General features: G+C 43.0%; 2 gene segments (V, D, J or C); both read right to left on the bottom strand.

The window, feature by feature from the left end:
* Positions 1–969: 969 nt before the first annotated feature.
* LOC143135898 (Ig kappa chain V-III region MOPC 63-like) lies at positions 970–7,628 on the bottom strand. The segment is given in 4 exon segments: positions 970–1,375; positions 2,807–2,844; positions 7,065–7,389; positions 7,539–7,628. Coding segments are annotated over 4 exon segments (714 nt in total).
* Positions 7,629–9,947: 2,319 nt separating this feature from the next.
* On the bottom strand, positions 9,948–18,776 carry LOC143135897 (Ig kappa chain V-III region MOPC 63-like). The segment is given in 5 exon segments: positions 9,948–10,349; positions 11,350–11,373; positions 16,227–16,231; positions 18,286–18,619; positions 18,706–18,776. Coding segments are annotated over 5 exon segments (714 nt in total).
* Between the last annotated feature and the right edge of the window lie 1,875 nt (positions 18,777–20,651).

Genomic DNA, 20,651 nt, shown 5'->3' with positions numbered 1-20,651 from the left:
TCTGATTGGTAAGCATGCCTAGTGCATGTCAGTGCCATCTGTGACTCTGCCATCAATCATTATGTTAAGCCCGCCTAACATCTCTATACACGATGTGATTGGCCCTATCAAAGTTTAATTTTTCCAGCTCGCAAGCCAACCGAGAGTTGCTAGACTAGCACTCTGCAGGCTGCTGTTAGGGTGTGTCTAGATTTCTAGGCTAGTAGCATAAACTACTGTAGCTAAACATAATTAAAAAAACTTAATGTAATTAAAACTTAATACCGTCATCATGCAACGGCATGTCCTGCAATACCTGAAAGTACAGCCGTGTAACTGAGCACAGCTGTCCCAGTGCAGTTTGTGCCTGTAGGTGTAACCCAGGAAACAGAGCAGTCTGTGGGGGAAACTTGGATTTGCATTGCCAGGCCTGAGTGGGTCTGCTAGTCCCAGAATAGAGCAGCACTATCGCCAGATGTTCAAGTGTTCTCAAGGGATTTACATGAGGGCACATTACAGACAGTAAAGTCAGACTGACGAGGGAGTTATAGAGTTTATAAGGATTCATCAGCATTTCTGTACTTCTAAGGTCTAATTGGTCTTTTTATGGTGGTAGAGAAGGCAGGTTATTCATTAACTCTGTTGATTAAATCTGAAAACCTCATATGGTTGACACTCGTGTTTTTCTTTTATATAGTATTACTTTACTGAATTGTATGTATTTTAGGAAATATGTCAGTGGCTTATTAAGAACCTTAACATTTTAAATCAAAAATTTTTTTTCAAAAAAATCTTCAACATGCTGCATTACAAGAGCATCAACATTGAATTCCATAGAGCATTTCACTCCCTTCATAGTTCATTATGATATTGGAATAATTTCCCTCGTATGATGTTGAACTATGACCGTGTAAATGGGTTAATTAAAGTTAGTTTATGACTAATAGTAGGATTCCCAATATTTACAAAGAACAAGACTACAATTGCCAGTCTCTTATCATCAAACTCCTTTATTAGTACTTTTTTGAAACACATGAAAGGTTCAACGCTACACATATTTCAGATGATCAAGAAAGACAGTCACAGAGGAGACTCTAGGAGCAGTCTGATTTCTTCAGGATCTCAGTGACGGTCTTGGAGCCCTGCTTTGCCTCGCAGGTCACTGCGTGCCCCTGGTTCCATTCCTGGAGAGGGAGGGTCAGGGTGCTGCTCCAGCTGTACAGGCCGTCCTTCTGTGGGCCAAAGACACTGGTCTCCCCGCTCCTGCTGCTCCCCGCTACCTTCCAGCTCAGCGCCCAGTCGGACGGGAAGCCTCCGTTAGCCAGGCACATCACCGTGCCTGAAGTCCCGCTGGTGTGCAGGGGGGGCAGGACTGTGAGTTTGGGACGGGTGTCACCTGAGAAATGAACCAAAGAGGTAGAGAGAGGAATAAAGAGGTTGTCTGTTGAGAAACAGCAATACCTCTCTACACATGATATTACAGATGCTATATGACAGTAGGCCCACATGCTGTTGCACATACACTGGATCTTGTTCAAAGGATCATATTTTTTAATCAGTACGGATTAACCAAGGATGTGCAGGTTGATGTAATAGGCAACTGGTAACATCAGCACATTTGCTCAAAAGATCCGTCGTAGAAGACTGAGACTTGCAATAAGAACAGAATATTGTGTAGAAATGTCTCAGTCCAAATAAAAGCATCAGAAGTTTTAAGTTAATTTGGATCTAACAGATCATCCATTTTCTGACTCACAGCAGGAGACAAAAATATAGTGAAATATTAATAGAAAAACTAACGTCAATACTGTTGCAGCTACTAGAGTTACCAGATGTCATATCACAAAGCCTAACATCACATATTTTCTGAAAACACATGCATATGATTAGGTAATCTAACATACAAAGCCGGCAACATTACAGTTAAATAAATAAACTAGTTTGATGTTTGAGTTGCAAAACACAGTTATGACCAAAGCACAAGTTCTGCACTGTTACGGAAACAGCATAACAATTTACCCAGAGGAAATGCAATTCATAATAAGATCTGTTCTTTGTCTAGCCTTTTCTTGTATGTCTTACTTTCCAGTCCTACGACATTGTGTTCCAATAGTCTTCCAAGTTCTAGCGCGAGTGTAATTCACGTTCTATAATCTATTGTTCTACTCCTTATTTCTCCTAAATACAGTTGAAGAGAAATGGGACAGAATGCAGAATCTACAAATCTAAAAGCCAATATTCCTCTGAGACAAAGAAAAGACGGCAACATTCTCTTCTGGGTGAAAACGTGGTGCTATGGATAAGCAGCTTAGACCTACAGTGGTGTACAGAATAGAATAGAGTAGAATAGAATAGAGTAGAATAGAATATAGTAGAATAGAATAGAATAGAATAGAATATAGTAGAATAGAATAGAACTATAGAATACTCCAAATGTATGACCGTTTACTTACTTCCAATGTCAAGTCTAGTGCCACCTCCAAACGTGTACCACAGTGATACAAACACTATCAGTGGCCGTACAAAAACCCTCCTCTGAGGCGCACAAGCAACATGCCTTCAATTTCTGATATCCCAACAAAATTCATCCAGCAAAGATTGCCAATCACTTCACCAGGGGCTAAGATTCCCCACCAATCACCAGTACACACAATGAACTCAGTTTTTCACATTATGACCAAACTCAGAGGCAGGTTTATGACTAATCTATTCTTAAATAAAGCACATTATTGCAGAATATATAAAAATGACAAGTATGAAGGCTTTTTTTACCAAAATACTAATATGTAGACAAAGATTTTATGTTAAAGATGAAAGCAGGACTTACTTCCAACATCGAGTCTAGTGCCTCCACCAAAAGTCCACCACAGTGATACAGACTCATAGAGACGCTGTACAAAAACCTCTTCACGGCTCAGCGACTGTGACTGGCAGTGCAATATACCGTTACAGTGAGGGCAACATGTGTTAGTAGATCAAAAATTCAGTCATGCTTAATTTCAGGTTTAAATTTTATTTTCAGTCTTTCATCCAAGTTAACATTTTCCTTTATATCTTCTCTACCAATACTTATACATTTGCACAAATGATATACAGCCTCATAACAAGATTACATTACAAAAGCAGATATTTCACAGTGAGCATTGTAGGCTGCAGTGGTGGATACGTTTCAATGTGGTCATTCCTGATGGAGAAATCAGATGCTCTAAGTAAACTGGCCGTACGTTTAGGCCCCAGTCTTGTCCAGGGCTGTTTGCTGTATGATTAAAGTATTAAATATAAAGTGCAATAAGGGAAGATAAAGATTTACCTTAACAGAAATCAATCTTTAATATCACACGGTAATCATTTTGGCAGGACAGTAGAGCATTTTGTATTATTTCTGCCAGACTCAGAAAGATCCATTCTATCATCCTGGGGCTCCTGCAGTCCAGCTGTGCATCTGAGGATTGTTTAGTCAGCAGCTGCCAAACACACCGGTTGGTTACTGCTGGGAAATATAGACTGAAACATTTAAACAGTTCAAGTATAGTATAAGAGTAAAAGAGTCTTCTTTTTCTAGGAACTGAAGACACCAGTCTGACAGAGGGTAAATTTGCATAACCAAACTGAACATTTTGCCCTTCAGCGCTTTATATCTCAGAGAGAGGAGGACTGGATCACCATGGTTGTGGAGAACATAAATCTGACAACATGACTTTTCTCATCAGATTCCTCTGGGCACTCCTGTTCTGCATTCCAGGTATAACCACCACATGGTGCTCTACATTTCTTACAATCTGAAATCGATTATTTTAAATCATTTAGCATTTTTTTCTGCCAAATCTATTTATTTGTGAAGGAACCAGTTATGGCAGTGATGGCCACATTAGGAGAGACATAATGACAAAGAGAGAGGGTGGGATTGGTGTGGGATCACTGTGATCTTGTGTTAATGATGACATCATTCATTTGTGTTCCAGAATGTGAAGGACAGGTCAGTGTGACTCAGACTCCAACAGTGACAGCTGTTCGTCCAGGACAGACTGTGTCCATGAGCTGTAAAACCAGCAGTGATGTCCATGCTAATTGTTACCATGAATCCTGGGGTCAGCAATGTCTGCACTGGTACAAGCAGCAGTCTGGAGAGGCTCCCAAACTGATAATAATTGCTGGTAAATTTCTACATACTGGGACTCCATCCAGATTCAGTGGCAGTGGATCTGGCAGTGACTTCACTCTGTCCATCAGTAATGTCCAGGCTGAGGATGCAGGAGTTTACTACTGTCAGAGTTACCATAGTGGTGGTGTGTTCACACAGTGCTAAAGCGCCGTACAAAAAGCTCCCTCAGTCAGGCTCCACATGACTGCACTGCTGCTGCTGGAGCTCACTGCAGGTGGAGAGCAGAGAACACAAGTGATGGGGTGTGTGTGTGTGTGTGTGTGTGTGTGTGTGTGTGGGGGGGGGGGGGGGGGGGGGGGGGGGTGGTTCAGGTTGTTCAACTGAAATCATCCCAAACAGCCTGATAACTGCTGAGTGCACTACTGCTGCAGATGGAGAGGAGAGTTCAGCCTGTGTGTGCTGTCCACCTCTGTGGTTCACATGAGGACCCATATGTCCACTGCATGGTCCCACTATGTGGCCATCACCAGATGCAGATGAAGGGGATCTCTGCAGTGTAGTGCAGTGTCTTCACTGTTATCACAGGAGATGAACTGAACCATGTAACTGGGACTGAGCAGCACTGGTCATGTCAACCGGGGGGGGCGGGTCGTCCACAGTGACCCCTCTACCCACCTGCCCTCAGTCCACTGCAGCTGTCCGTGGTGCTGAACTGGGGGCGGGTCATCCACAGTGACCCCTCTACCCCACCTGCCCTCAGTCAACTGCTGCTGTCCGTGGTGCTGAAGCTCCTCCATTGTCCCTCAGTGTCCCTACTGGGCAGCAGGCAGTTGGTTTTATAGATCAGGACTATAGGAGCCTCTCCAGACTGCTGCTTGTACCAGCTCAGATATGGAATTTAACTCCAAGTGGTCATATCCACATGAGTGGCCACATCACTGCTGGTTTTACAGCTCATGGACACAGACTGTCCTGGACGAACAGCTGTCACTGTTGGAGTCTGAGTCACACTGACCTGTCCTTCACATTCTGGAACACAAATTAATGATGTCATCATTAACACAAGGTCACAGTAATCCCACACCAATCCCACCCTCTCTCTTTGTCATTATGTCTCTTTAAAACAGTCTTCCTGATGTGGTCATCATAGGTTAAAGTCTCCTCTGTAGGCTAATGCATTAGATCACATTTACAGTTGTGTATGTTGGCTGAACAGGTTAAAGTGTCCTCTGTAGGCTAATGCATTAGATCACATTTACAGTTGTGTATGTTGGCTGAACAGGTTAAAGTGTCCTCTGTAGGCTAATGCTTAGTGTGATGTAGCTAATAGACGCTCTGATAATGCTATTGGTCACCAGGTCCTACAGATATGATGTTGTCTGGAAGTAAAGAAGGTAAACGCTGAAAACAAGCCTCTACACTCTGAGAGTATCAGTGCACACTGCTCCTGCAACAACGGTTGTTCAACCAAATGTAGCACACACACACACACACACACACACACACACACACACACACACACACACACACACACACACACACACACACACATGTGTAAGAGTGCTTACATGTGTATGAGTGCTAGACGCTTACTGTAAAGGAGGTCTTTAGCATTTTATGAATATTTGAGTTTGATTATCATTCCACTGGAGCCATTTCCCATTGAACTAAAGTTGGTTTAACATTGGAAATTATTTGAGTTCATGTCAAATGGGTTTAAATAGGAAACTTAAAGGTGTGAAAAGAGAATTAGGTTTCACATTTAAACTTTAAATTTCAAGTAAAGTGAAATAAGGGAATATGAGAAACAATTGTGGAATACCATATTTTTCATTTATATTTTTACAAAGTAAAAGATTTCTATTTTGAATGTACTTATCAAGGTGTTGATACTCTTTCATTAGAGATATTAAACCGTACACAAGTCCATAAAAGCTTACATCTCAAAACCTAAAAGATAGAATAATTACATTTAAGTTAAAGAGTCAAAGAGGGAGATTTAGTATATATGTATGTGACATACCACGGCATTGGGGCGCTACACAGTAACACCAGCAGGCTGCTCTATCAGCTGTCTGACCCAGGACAGTAACACCAGCAGGATTCTCTATCAGCTGTCTGACCCAGGACAGTAGCACCAACAGGCTGCTCTATCAGCTGTCTGACCCAGGACAGTAGCACCAGCAGGCTTTATCAGGGAGTTCAGTCATTGGTTCATTCCCACCTAACCCAGGACAGTGACATCTTTTCAGGCTACTTCTCATTCCCACATAACTCTGGTTTCTCCTGGTAAAACTGCAGCCTGATTGAAAGTCATCTCTCATCTGCATGAGGAATGTTGTTTTATAAGATCTAATATCATAATATCGTATCAAATACTTCATTGTTATATGAATATGGGGTGGGGGGCAACAACTTTGTATTTGTATGGAAATGTGTGTGGAGATGTGTGTGTGTGGAAATGTGCACGCACACACACACACACACACACATACACACACACACACACACACACACACACACACACACACACGCCCCACACACACACACACACACACACACACGCCCCCCCCCCCCCCCACACACACACACACACACACACACGCCCCACACACACACACACACACACACACACACACGCCCCCCCCACACACACACACACACACACATACACACACACACACACACACACACACACACACACACACACCCCACACACACACACACACATACACACACACACACACGCCCCACACACACACACACACATACACACACACACACACACACACACACACACACACACACACACACACATACACACGCCCCACACACACACACACACACACACACACATGCCCCACACACACACACACATACACACACACACACACACACACACACACACACACACAGCAGCAGTGCAGTCATGTGGAGCCTGACTGAGGGAGGTTTTTGTACGGCGCTTTAGCACTGTGTGAACACACCACCACTATGGTAACTCTGACAGTAGTAAACTCCTGCATCCTCAGCCTGGACATTACTGATGGTCAGAGTGAAGTCACTGTGAGTTCCACTGCCACTGAATCTAGATGGAGTCCCAGACTGAAGTGTTTTGGCAAAATAGATCAGGAGTTTAGGAGCTGCTCCAGGTTTCTGTTGGTACCAGGCTAATCGAGGAGAATTAGAAGTAGATGTCCCTGCATCATACACATTACTGCTGGTTTTACAATTCAGAGTGACTGATCCTCCCTGTTGAACAGCTTTCACTGCAGGAGTCTGAGTCACAATGACCTGTCCATAGGACTCTGTAGAGAAAAAGTATCATTTAAATATCATAAAACCTCTTACAAACACACACACACACACACACACACACACACACACACACACACACACATACAGACACACAAAAACAATAACTCTTGTGCTGGAGAAAATGTGGTCAGTTTCTTACCTCTAAAGCAGAAGGCAACAGTCCAGAAGGCTATGAGGATGGGTGTCATTGTTGTGTTATGATGAATTGTCTAGAAGGATGACAGGCTCTCTGTTGCTCTAAAGCATTTTGAACACACAATATAAATATCCAACTAGAGCTGTCATCCATTCATGCAAATCAACATCTACATGCAAATATTCCTCCAGAACAGCATGAAAGGAGCAAGAGTGGATATGCACTGAAGTACTGATCACTCTGCAGCATCCATCTTGTGGTGAGAAGTTATGAGATGGTATGATGACAACCATGTGCCACAGATCACCATCTACTTCATCCTCCTATTCTCTGTAGTCACATATGAGGTCAAATAGAACAGCAGACGTCTCATTCATACAGTATGCTGGTGCCATGGCCCTGCTTATAAAGACGTCTCATACAGTATGCTGGTGCCATGGCCCTGCTTATAAAGACGTCTCATACAGTATGCTGGTGCCATGGCCGTGGTTATCTGCATGCAGGAGGACTCCAAGACCTGAGAGTATTGCTCTACAAACAAGTCTTCAGTCCAACAGCACCACCTACTGGTGGTTTGGTGTTGGTGTTGGTCTGGTGGTGCCTTACATCATAGATATTAGAAAGCTAAATACCACATTGTCCATCGAGTTCTATTAGGTGACATGTGAACGCGGCCGCCATATTGCTGGGGGCAACACCTCACTGTCTATGGGCAACACTTGGGGGCAACACCTCACTGTCTATGGGCAACACTTGGGGGCAACACCTTTACTGTCTATGGGCAACACTTGGGGGCAATCAGAGACACTGTCTGATTTCCAGTCAGAGTCACATGCTCCTCCATTGGCCTCCAGTGATTGTTGCCCTCACCAAGATGGCGGCGCAATGCAGTCTCTAGCTTTCTAATATCTATGCCTTACACAGTGTGAATGAAGCGGTTTAAAGCTACATCATGTATGCCATGTCTCAGAAGACAGACAGACAGACAGACAGACTGATTGAATGCTGAATGATGATTGATGAATGATGAATGATGAAATATGAATGAATGATGATTGATGAATGAGGAATGAATGACTGAATGATTGCTTGATTGCTTGATTGATTGACTGATTGATTGACTGATTGATTGATTGATTGATTGGTTGATTGATTGATTGCAGGGCATTACGTAATGGGCACAGGATAAGGCCGCTCCAATAACATGTATTTCATGATTCCCATTGAACTCTTCATCTGATCCATATCTGATGACCCTGTGTGACTACAGGAGAGGAAGATATCAAATGGGACCATGTCAAATGTCAAATGTCTGTTTTACTGAGTGATTTAATTCATGAATATAACATCACATGTCAACACCAATTCCCTCACATAGAGATAGAGAGAGAGAGAGAGAGAGTGAGAGAGAGAGCGAGAGCGAGAGAGAGAGAGGGAGAGAGAGCGAGAGGGAGAGAGAGAGAGGGAGAGAGAGCGGCAACAGCAACGGTAAATGAACAGCATGGATTAATGAAGCTCTAAACTGTGATTCACTACCATTCACCACCAGTAGAGGGAGGTGATCACCAAGAGATAAAGGTGTGTGTGTGTGTGTGTGGGGGGGGGGGGTCTGTGTATAACAAATCAACATTTGTAGATTTGCTGATGATAGTCTAGTTGTTTAGTGGTAGCATAAACTACTGTAACTAAATGTAATTAAAAAACTTAATGTAATTAAAACTAAATACCATCATCATGCAATGATACATCCTGCAATACCTGAGTTGGCCTGAGTGAAAGTACAGCCGTGTAACTGAGCACAGCTGTCCCAGTGCAGTTTGTGCCTGTAGGTGTAACCCAGGAAACAGAGCAGTCTGTGGGGGAAACTTGGATTTGCATTGCCAGGCCTGAGTGGGTCTGCTAGTCCCAGAATAGAGCAGCACTATCGCCAGATGTTCAAGTGTTCTCAAGGGATTTACATGAGGGCACATTACAGACAGTAAAGTCAGACTGACGAGGGAGTTATAGAGTTTATAAGGATTCATCAGCATTTCTGTACTTCTAAGGTCCTTTTATGGTGGTAGAGAAGGCAGGTTATTCATGAACTCTGTTGATTAAATCTGAAAACCTCATATGGTTGACACTCGTGTTTTTCTTTTCTATAATATTACTTTACTGAATTGTATGTATTTTTGTGTGTTTTTAATTAAAAAAAAAAAATCAAAAAAATCTTCAACATGCTGCATTACAAGAGCATCAACATTGATTTTCATAGAGCATTTCACTTCCTTCATAGTTCGGAATGATATTGGAATAATTCCCCTCGTATGATGTTGAACTATGACTGTGTAAATGGGGTAAATTAAAGTTAATTTATGACTAATAGTAGGATTTCCAGTATTTATAAAGAACAAGACTACAATTGCAAGTCTCTTATCATCAAACTCCTTTATTAGTACTTCTTTGAAACACATGAAAGGTTCAACGCTACACATATTTCAGATGATCAAGAAAGACAGTCACAGAGGAGACTCTAGGAGCAGTCTGATTTCTTCAGGATCTCAGTGACGGTCTGGGAGCCCTGCTTTGCCTCGCAGGTCACTGCGTGCCCCTGGTTCCATTCCTGGAGAGGGAGGGTCAGGGTGCTGCTCCAGCTGTACAGGCCGTCCTTCTGTGGGCCAAAGACACTGGTCTCCCCGCTCCTGCTGCTCCCCGCTACCTTCCAGCTCAGCGCCCAGTCGGACGGGAAGCCTCCGTTAGCCAGGCACATCACCGTGGCTGAAGTCCCGCTGGTGTGCAGGGGGGGCAGGACTGTGAGTTTGGGACGGGTGTCACCTGAGAAATGAACCAAAGAGGTAGAGAGAGGAATAAAGAGGTTGTCTGTTGAGAAACAGCAATACCTCTCTACACATGATATTACAGATGCTATATGACAGTAGGCCCACATGGTGTTGCACATACACTGGATCTTGTTCAAAGGACAATTTTTTTTATAATATATAATACTTGCAATTACAACATCACATTGTGTAGAAATGTCTTATTGCAAATCAAAGCATCATACATTTTAGAATTTTAGGTTAATTTGGGTCTAACAGAGCATTCATTTTCTGACTCACAGCAAGAGAAAAATAAAAACTTAATTGAAACATTAACGCCAATACTGTTGCAGCTAAAGTTTCCAGATCTCATATCATAATGTCTAACATCACCAGTTTTCAGAAAACACATGCATATGATAGGCTATTTAAAACACAAAGTGGACATCACAGTAAAATAAACTAGTTTGAGTTGCAAAACAAAGGTATGGCCCAAGCACAAGTTCTAAAAAGTATAACAATCTGCCCAGAAGGAAAAAACACTCAAGATGAGATCTTTTCTTTGTGTAGCCTTTTCCTCCTAGACATACATTGAGCTTTTTCATGTATGCCTTAATTTCAACTCTGAAAAATTGTTTCAATTGTCTTTCAAGTTGTAGCCCAAGTCTTATTGAAGTTCAATTTCAGATCTTAAATGTACGCTTTTTTTCTCTATTTGCAATATTGATCTATTGTTCTGCTCTCATTTCTCCTAAATACAGTTGAAGAGAAACAGGACAGAATTCAGAATCTCCAAATAAGAGCCAAGAGCCAATAATTCTGTGAGACAAAGAAAAGACGGCAACATTCTCTTCTGGGTGAAAACGTGGTGCTATGGATAAGCAGCTTAGACCTACAGTGGTGTACAGAATAGAATATAGTAGAATAGAATAGAGTAGAATAGAATAGAGTAGAATAGAATAGAGTAGAATAGAATAGAACTATAGAATACTCCAAATGTATGACCGTTTACTTACTTCCAACGTCAAGTCTAGTGCCGCCTCCAAACGTGCACCACAGTGATACAAACACTATCAGTGGCCGTACAAAAACCCTCCTCTGAGGCGCACAAGCAACATGCCTTCAATTTCTGATATCCCAACAAAATTCATCCAGCAAAGATTTGCCAATCACTTCACCAGGGGCTAAGATTCCCCACCAATCACCAGTACACACAATGAACTCAGTTTTTCACATTATGACCAAACTCAGAGGCAGGTTTATGACTAATCTATTCTTAAATAAAGCGCATCATTGCAGAATATATACAAATGACACGTATGAAGGCTTTTTTTTACCAAAATACTAATATGTAGACAAAGATTTTATGTTAAAGATGAAAGCAGGACTTACTTCCAACATCGAGTCTTGTGCCTCCACCAAAAGTCCACCACAGTGATACAGACTCATAGAGACGCTGTACAAAAACCTCTTCACGGCTCAGCGACCGTGACTGGCAGTGCAATATACCGTTACAGTGAGGGCAACATGTGTTAGCAGATCAAAAACTCATTCACGGTTAATTTCAGGTTTTATTCTATAACTTTTTCCTTGATAAAATAAAGAAAAAAAATCCAAGTTCAAAAATGCAGGCCCATTTACAGTTCTTAGACCTTCCATTTGCTGACCAGTATTTTTATGTTTGCACAGACTGTGCCCTAAAAAGGTATCAAGTAAGAAGACATTTCCCATACGGCAATAATCTGTACTGTAGGCCTGATGATAGTATTCCTCATGGTAGAATCAGATGCTCAAATTAACTGCCTGTAGGTTTCGGTGACCAGTCTTGTCCAGGGGCACTTGTGGTATGATGAACGCAATAAGGGAAGATTTACTTCAACAGAAAGTTGAATACCACATGATAATGATGATTTCAGCAGAGCAGAAACTGGTGCTATTCCAGGTAAATAGAGCTCAAAATATTTATTCACATATTTATTCACTTTCCAAGGGTGGGGAACTGAAGGCACCAGTCTGACAGAGGGGATATTTGCATAACCAACCTGAACATTGTGCTGCTGAGAGCTTTATATCTCAGAGAGAGGACTGGATCACCGTCATTTGGGAGAACACAAATCTGACAATATGACTTTTCTCATCAGATTCCTCTGGGCACTCCTGTTCTGCATTCCAGGTAAAACCACAAAGTCATGTTTTGTGGGGTTTATTTGCTAACTGAATTTGATTATTTTTGAATATCACATAAAAATATTTATTCACTAACCAAATGCCACTGAAATGTTTGAAATGTTTCAGAGTGCAGGGGCCAGATCAGTGTGACTCAGACTCCAGCAGTGAAAGCTGTTCCTGTGGGACAAACCATCACACTGAACTGCAGAAGCAGCAGCAGCCTCACCAGTTACTGTAGCAACTGTGTCTCCTGGTATCTGCAGAAACCTGGAGAAGCTCCTACACTTTTCATAACTGGCATAAGCTCACGCTTTGGCGCAACTCCAAGTAGGTTTGTTGGAGGAGGATCCAGTTATGGCAGTGAATTCAGTCTGACCATCAGTAATGTCCAGGCTGAGGATGCAGGAGTTTACTACTGTCAGACATACCACAGTGGCCCAGTGTTCACCCAGTGCTAAAGCGCCGTACAAAAAGCTCCCTCAGTCAGGCTCCACATGACTGCACTGCTGCTGCTGCAGGAGGTGCTGAAGCATCACAGGAGCACAAGGGTCTGCTGCACGTCTGCACATGTTTGGACTAAACATTAGCAAGTAAACATTTACTGTAAACAAAGTTTATGGCATGTTTTTATTTATATTTTAATTAGCCTATAAATGGTTCATAGCGATAGAGCGCAGTATAAAAACCTCCCTCAGTCAGGACACGATTGTTTGGGAAAAAGATACTTTTTAAAACACATTCTGCATCTGTTTTACACATTGCTCATTATATGAATATCAGATGCTAGATCACTTCATTTTGGAGAATGCTTCATACTTCATACATTCTTCTTCATACTTTAGATGGTGCTGGTGGAGATATCTAATCCTGCTACATCTAAGATGATGGTGGTGCAAATACAATCTTCCTCTCAAATCTAAGATGGATGCCAAATCTGCCCAATCTTTTCCCAGTCAGGCAGCACAATACTGCATCACTGCAGCAGGGGAGACCTACTGAGGTGAAGGCTGCTACAGGCCTGTCTGTGGCATTGCAGTCGATGGTCAACTGAACTGATCCTATGAGTTTGTGAAAATAAATGTTTATTGTTTGTGCAAATGTACTTTGTAGAGAAGATATGAGGGAATAAATTAATGTCCCATAGCCTGTGTAAATGAGAGCAGTGAGTCCCCTCCATACTAGCCTCTGGTCAGTGTCCCATAGCCTGTGTAAATGAGAGCAGTGAGCCCCCTCCCTTCACCTGCAGCTTACTATGGACCCATAGGGAGTGTGTGTCATGGACACCTGAGTGTGTAATGGGCATCTGAGTGTGTCATGGACATCTGAGTCTGAAATGGCCATCTGAGTGTGTCATGGACATCTGAGTGTGTAATGGGCATCTGAGTGTGTAGTGGGCATCTGAGTGTGTAGTGGGCATCTGAGTGTGTAATGTCCAGGGCTCATCATGTGAGGGAGACAAGTGAACACATAGGCTGGACACTACCAGCTGTTAGTCATGTGAGGTGTCATGTGCTGATGTGCTGATAACTAATGTTCTAACTGAACTCTCCTCTACATGTGAAGTAGCAGAACACCCATCAGATTATCTGGATGATTATTATGAGCAGCAGTCATGTGGAGTACCCCCCCCCCCCCCCCCCCCATCACTTGTGTTCTCTGCTCTCCACCTGCAGTGAGCTCCAGCAGCAGCAGTGCAGTCATGTGGAGCCTGACTGAGGGAGCTTTTTGTACGGCGCTTTAGCACTGTGTGAACACGTATTTACTGTTGATAAGGTGTGCACTCTGACAGTAGTAAACTCCTGCATCCTCAGCCTGGACATTACTGATGGTCAGAGTGAAGTCACTGCCAGATCCACTGCCACTGAATCTGGATGGAGTCCCAGTATGTTTATAACTAGCTGAATAGATCAGGAGTTTGGGAGCCTCTCCAGACTGCTGCTTGTACCAGCTGAGACACGGACCATCAAGGCCATCGTCATTGTAACAATCAGTATCCACATCCCTGCTGGTTTTACAGCTCATGGACACAGTCTGTCCTGGACGAACAGCTGTCACTGTTGGAGTCTGAGTCACACTGACCTGTCCTTCACATTCTGGAACACAAATTAATGATGTCATCATTAACACAAGATCACAGTAATCCCACACCAATCCCACCCTCTCTCTTTGTCATTATGTCTCTTTAAAACAGTCTTCCTGATGTGGTCATCATAGCCTGCTGTACTCTGTGTCCATCAGCCCTACCTTGGCAGTAGAGAGTGAGTGTCCAGATGAGGATGAGAGCTAAAGGCATCTTGTTGTCCATTCAGATCTGACAGGCTGAACTCACACATGTGCACTACTGAGGCTGCAGTATAAACACTCCTAGGGCACTGAGGTGTCCAGCACTGATGCAAAACATCATCTGTAGGCAAATGTTACACGTCACCCAGATTATATGAACTTTCAGAGAGTTTGTCTAATACGTAATGCATTAGATCACATTTACAGTTGTGTATGTTGGCTGAACAGGTTAAAGTCTCCTCTGTAGGCTAATGCATTAGATCACATTTACAGTTGTGTATGTTGGCTGAACAGGTTAAAGTGTCCTCTGTAGGCTAATGCATTAGATCACATTTACAGTTGTGTATGTTGGCTGAACAGGTTAAAAGTATCCTCTGTAGGCTAATGCTTAGTGTGATGTAGCTAATAGATGCTGTGATAATGCTATTGGTCACCAGGTCCTACAGATATGATGTTGTCTGGAAGTAAAGAAGGTAAACGCTGAAAACAAGCCTCTACACTCTGAGAGTATCAGTGCACACTGCTCCTGCAACAACGGTTGTTCAACCAAATCTAACACACACACTAAGCATAAGTATAAGTATATATACTCTTTTAATCCCGTGAGGGAAATTTGGTCTCTGCATTTATCCCAATCCGTGAATTAGTGAAACACTCAGCACACAGTGAACACACAGTGAGGTGAAGCACATGCTAATCCCAGTGCAGTGAGCTGCCTGCATCAACAGCGGCGCTCGGGGAGCAGTGAGGGGTCAGGTGCCTTGCTCAAGGGCACTTCAGCCGTGCCTACTGGTCAGGGTTCGAACCATAGTATGTTTATTTATGTAGGCTGAAAACAAGCTTCTATACTTTTTAGATTATTACCGGACAGCACACTGCTCTTGCAATAACAGTTGCTCAACCGACTCCATCACAGATCCTGTCTATTGATAACAGACATCCTGTATCAGTATTGATGAATCCAACACACATCCTGTCTATCAGTATTGATGAATCCAACACACACCCTGTCTATCAGTATTGATGAATCCAACACACACCCTGTCTATCAGTATTGATAACAGACATCCTGTCTATCAGTATTGATGAATCCAACACACACCCTGTCTATCAGTATTGATAACACACATCCTGTCTATCAGTATTGATGATGTTTTCACATGTGCCTTACTGAGTAGAAACACTCTGAGGATTGTCACGGGCTCTGGCACACACACACACACACACACACACATACTGTAGCAACTCGCAGTGCAGCAGTGCAGTCATGTGGAGCCTGACTGAGAGAGGTTTTTGTACGGCGCTTTATCACTGTGTGAACACATAGCTACCACTGACAATATGAAAACTCTGACAGTAGTAAACTCCTGCATCCTCAGCCTGGACATTACTGATGGTCAGAGTGAAGTCACTGTGAGTTCCACTGCCACTGGAGTTCCACTGCCACTGGATGGAGTCCCAGACACCAGTTCCTTGACATATTTGATCAGGAGTTTAGGAGCTGTTCCAGGTTTCTGTTGGTACCAGAACAAATCAGGCTGTGATTTCCCTGCATCATTTACATCACTGCTGGTTTTACAGTTCAGAGTGACTGATCCTCCCTGTTGAACAGATTTCACTGCAGGAGTCTGAGCCACAGTGACCTGTCCATAGGACTCTGTAGAGAAGACAAAGAACATTCTGATAAATATTTAACCTATGACATAATACTAATCAGAATTCAGACACACAAACCCTCACACACGTTTGTGCATTAATACTAAACAGAATGAAATATATAAAAAAATATATTACTCTGTAAGCAGAGGACAAGTGTCCAGAGGAAGATGAAGATGAAAGTCATTGTTGAGTTGTCCACTATGAGAATCAGATCTTAGCCATGAAGACGTGAACTCAGAGGGCTATAAATAAAACTACAACTGTGACACTCATGCAAACTGAACTGACACGTCTATGTAAATGCTTTTTCCTGAGTGAAACTGACTGCTTTTCTCACTGCTGAGGAGACTGAACACAGTGAAGGAAGAAAAAACACAAAGTAGCCCCTCAGTGTGATGACCCTGATCAGTGAGAAAAGCAGCACTGACTGGATCCCCCATCACCCAAATCTCCTCGCGGACACATATCCCGTCCTATCAGGACAGTGTGGCCCTATATTTTCTTCATTTTCTTTACATTATAAAATTTGGTAACACTGGTGAGTTCATAACACATTCATAGCAGCTGTCATAAACTGCACATAAAGCATTCATGACTGTTTCATGAGACATGACTCAACATTCATATCAAACCTTTCATAAATGTGGAAGACATAACGACGACATCTTCTCAAAATAAAATCAGGGAGTTCAGTCATTGGTTCATCCCACGTAACCCTATCTTCTCTGGATGAAACTGCAGCCTGAATGAATTGTATCTCTCATCTGCATGAGGAATGTTGATGTTTTTTAAGATCTAATATCATAATATCATATCATTGTTGTAAATACTTCAAATAGGGCAAATAATTCATGATTCATGAATAATGGAAGGAAAAGATTTAAATGACATGTATTTATACAAAATAAATGTTTATCGTTTGTACAAATGTACTTTGTAGAGAAGATATGATTAATTCACAAATATGTAAATGAGAGCAGTGACCCCCTCCATTCTAGCCTCTGGTCAGTGTCCCATAGCCTGTGCTGCTCACAGTGTTGCTGTTAAAGGGTTCTGTTGCTCTCCTGTGTGAGTGTAGCACACACACTCCCTTCACCTGCAGCTGAGTATGGAACCATAGGGAGAGTGTGTAGTGGGCATCTGAGTGTGTAATGGACATCTGAGTGTGTAATGGACATCTGAGTGTGTAATGGGCATCTGAGTGTGTAATGGGCATCTGAGTGTGTAATGGGCATCTGAGTGTGTGCTGCTCAGTCCCACAGTTACATGGTTCAGTTCATCTCCTGTTATAACAGTGAAGAGACTGCACTACACTGCAGAGATCCCCTTCATCGGCCACAGAGGTGGACAGAACACACAGGCTGAACTCTCCTCTCGTAGAAAAGCAGTTGTTCCTCCGCGCTTCTGTGACTAACTATCTGGTGATCAATGGGAGAGGACTAATTGTAGCGAGACAAAGGAGTTCATTAGCCTGGCTAACACCAAACCTCATCTTATTGACCTCCATTCTGTGATTGGTTCCTTCGTTGAGGTGAAAACGAAGTCCATGGAATCCAGGCTGCCTAGCAGCGTGAATAAAATCGTGCGTGTAAGGCAGCATGGGAAAACCCAGGCTAGTTCACAGAGCTCCTCTGAACTCTCCTCCTTTCTCTCCTGATTGTGATGATTGTCAGTGTGTTCAGTTGAGCAATCAGACCCCCCCCCCCCCACACACACACACACACACACACACACACCCCATCACTTGTGTTCTCTGCTCTCCACCTGCAGTGAGCTCCAGCAGCAGCAGTGCAGTCATGTGGAGCCTGACTGAGGGAGCTTTTTGTACGGCGCTTTAGCACTGTGTGAACACGTATTTACTGTTGATAAGGTGTGCACTCTGACAGTAGTAAACTCCTGCATCCTCAGCCTGGACATTACTGATGGTCAGACTGAAGTCACTGTGAGTTCCACTGCCACTGAATCTGGATGGAGTCCCAGACTGAAGTGTTTTGGCAAAATAGATCAGGAGTTTAGGAGCTGCTCCAGGTTTCTGTTGGTACCAGGTTAAATATGGATATGATGTCCCTGCATTAGTCACATCACTGCTGGTTTTACAGTTCAGAGTGACTGATCCTCCCTGTTGAACAGCTTTCACTGCAGGAGTCTGAGTCACAGTGACCTGTCCATAGGACTCTGTGGAGAAGACAGAATTCAGAGAAATTAACTTCCCACGTATAATGAAAATTCAGAGACACATCCACACATATCAAGGATCTTACTCTGTAAGCAAAGGACAAGTGTCCAGAGGAAGATGAAGATGAAAGTCATTGTTGAGTTGTCCACTATGAGAATCAGCTCTTAGCCATGAAGACGTGAACTCAGAGGGCTATAAATAAAACTACAACTGTGACACTCATGCAAACTGAACTGACACGTCTATGTAAATGCTTTTTCCTGAGTGAAACTGAGTGCTTTTCTCACTGCTGAGGAGACTGAACACAGTGAAGGAAGAAAACACAAAGTAGTGATGCCCTTGGTCACCTCTCAGATGATTTGCATGTTCTATTCTGGATTTGATACGCACGACTACAGTGATGAATATGACTGTCTGTGCAGGAATGACCCCTGCTGTATGACACTAACACAAGTGTCTGTGCAGGAATGACCCCTGCTGATGGACACTAACACAAGTGTATGTGCAGGAATGACCCCTGCTGATGGACACTTACACAAGTGTATGTGCAGGAATGACCCCTGCTGTATGACACTGACACAAATGAATCAACCCCCACAAAGCTCCCAGGTCACATGGCTCAAGAGTCTTGAAAGGACGTGGCACCCAAATTTAGCAGACTTCATGGTTCTCTACCTCCATCTAGTGGATACTAGTAGGAACTGCTTGCGAAACGTAGCCTACCTTATGATCAATTTCAATTCAAAGATTCAAAAGATTCAAAAAGCTTTATTGTCTAATGTGTTGCCATGTTAGAATATTTTATTTTGATTGAAGGCAGAATGTGTGTGATGTGTCAGTATTGTTTTGATGTGTTGTATATGTGATTGGGCAGCCGTGGCCTACTGGTTAGCCCTTCGAACTTGTGACCAGAGGATTGCTGGTTCAAACCCCGACCAGTAGGCTGAAGTGACCTCTCACTGCTCCCCGAGTGCAGCTGTTGTTGCGGGCAGCTCACTGCGCTGGGATTACTGTGTGCTGAGTGTGTTTCACACTTCAGGATGGTGAATCATTGATCATGACAAGTAGCATGAGTTTTGCATATGTATTGCATTGAGAATGAAGGATTTGTTGTATAATGACTTCTTAGCCAGAGGCAGTCTGAACCTTCTTCCTGATGGTAAAAGATCAAAGCTTTGGTGGAGGGGGTGGGAGGCATCCTGGATGATGAAGTTGGATTTTCTCGCCACTGCTTTATATAAAGATCAGATGGCTGTTTTTGTGGAATGCCTAGGATCTTAACAGCTTGTATAAAGATTAGATGGCTGTTTTTGTGGAATGCCTAGGATCTTAACGGCTTCTATATAAAGATCAGATGGCTTCTTTTGTGGAATGCCTAGGATCTTAACGGCTTGTATATAAAGATCTTGATGGCTGTTTTTGTGGAATGCCTAGGATCTTAACGGCTTGTATATAAAGATCAGATGGGTGTTTTAGGATCTTAACAGCTTGCCTGGCTATCTCAGCTAGCTTTCTCTTGCATTTGTTTGGTAGGAAGCTGCACTAAGATGTGATGTTTGTTTGGTAGGAAGCTTCACTAAGATGTGATGTTTGTTTGGTAGGAAGCTGCACTAAGATGTGATGCTGAAAGCGATGACAGTCTCTATCAGTGACTGTATATATACTCTGAATATAATGTCCTGTCTCATTTCAAATCCTTTAAGCCTTCTGAGGAGACACATGCGCTGTTGGGCCTTTGTGTAAATTGTGTCAACATGCAGGGTGAAGGTGAGATGGTGGTACCAAAGTACTTGAAACGTTCGACCTGTTCCACTACTTGCCCTTCCAGTTTCAGTGGTGTGGATAGTGGATGAGGAGTATCAAGCAGCCGGCCCCTACGGCAACACAGTTCCTTGGTCTTGGTGATATTAAGCTCCAGTGAGCTTCTCTTGAACCAAAGCGCCATTGTGCACATACTGCTTGTAAGTGGACAGGGAGTCGTCATCAGTGAGGTGGGCCATAGCTTAAGCTTGAGTCCAGTGCTGCTGCAGG

The sequence above is a fragment of the Alosa pseudoharengus genome, unplaced genomic scaffold (genome assembly GCF_046254945.1).
Source record: "Alosa pseudoharengus isolate Yale_2024_CS ecotype anadromous, Long Island Sound unplaced genomic scaffold, YU_APseudo_1.1 YU_APseudo_1.1_scf_20, whole genome shotgun sequence".
In the NCBI taxonomy this organism is placed as follows: Eukaryota; Metazoa; Chordata; class Actinopteri; order Clupeiformes; family Clupeidae; genus Alosa; species Alosa pseudoharengus.
The sequence above is the reverse complement of the archived record's forward strand: the minus strand, read 5'-3'. Positions and strand labels throughout refer to the sequence as shown.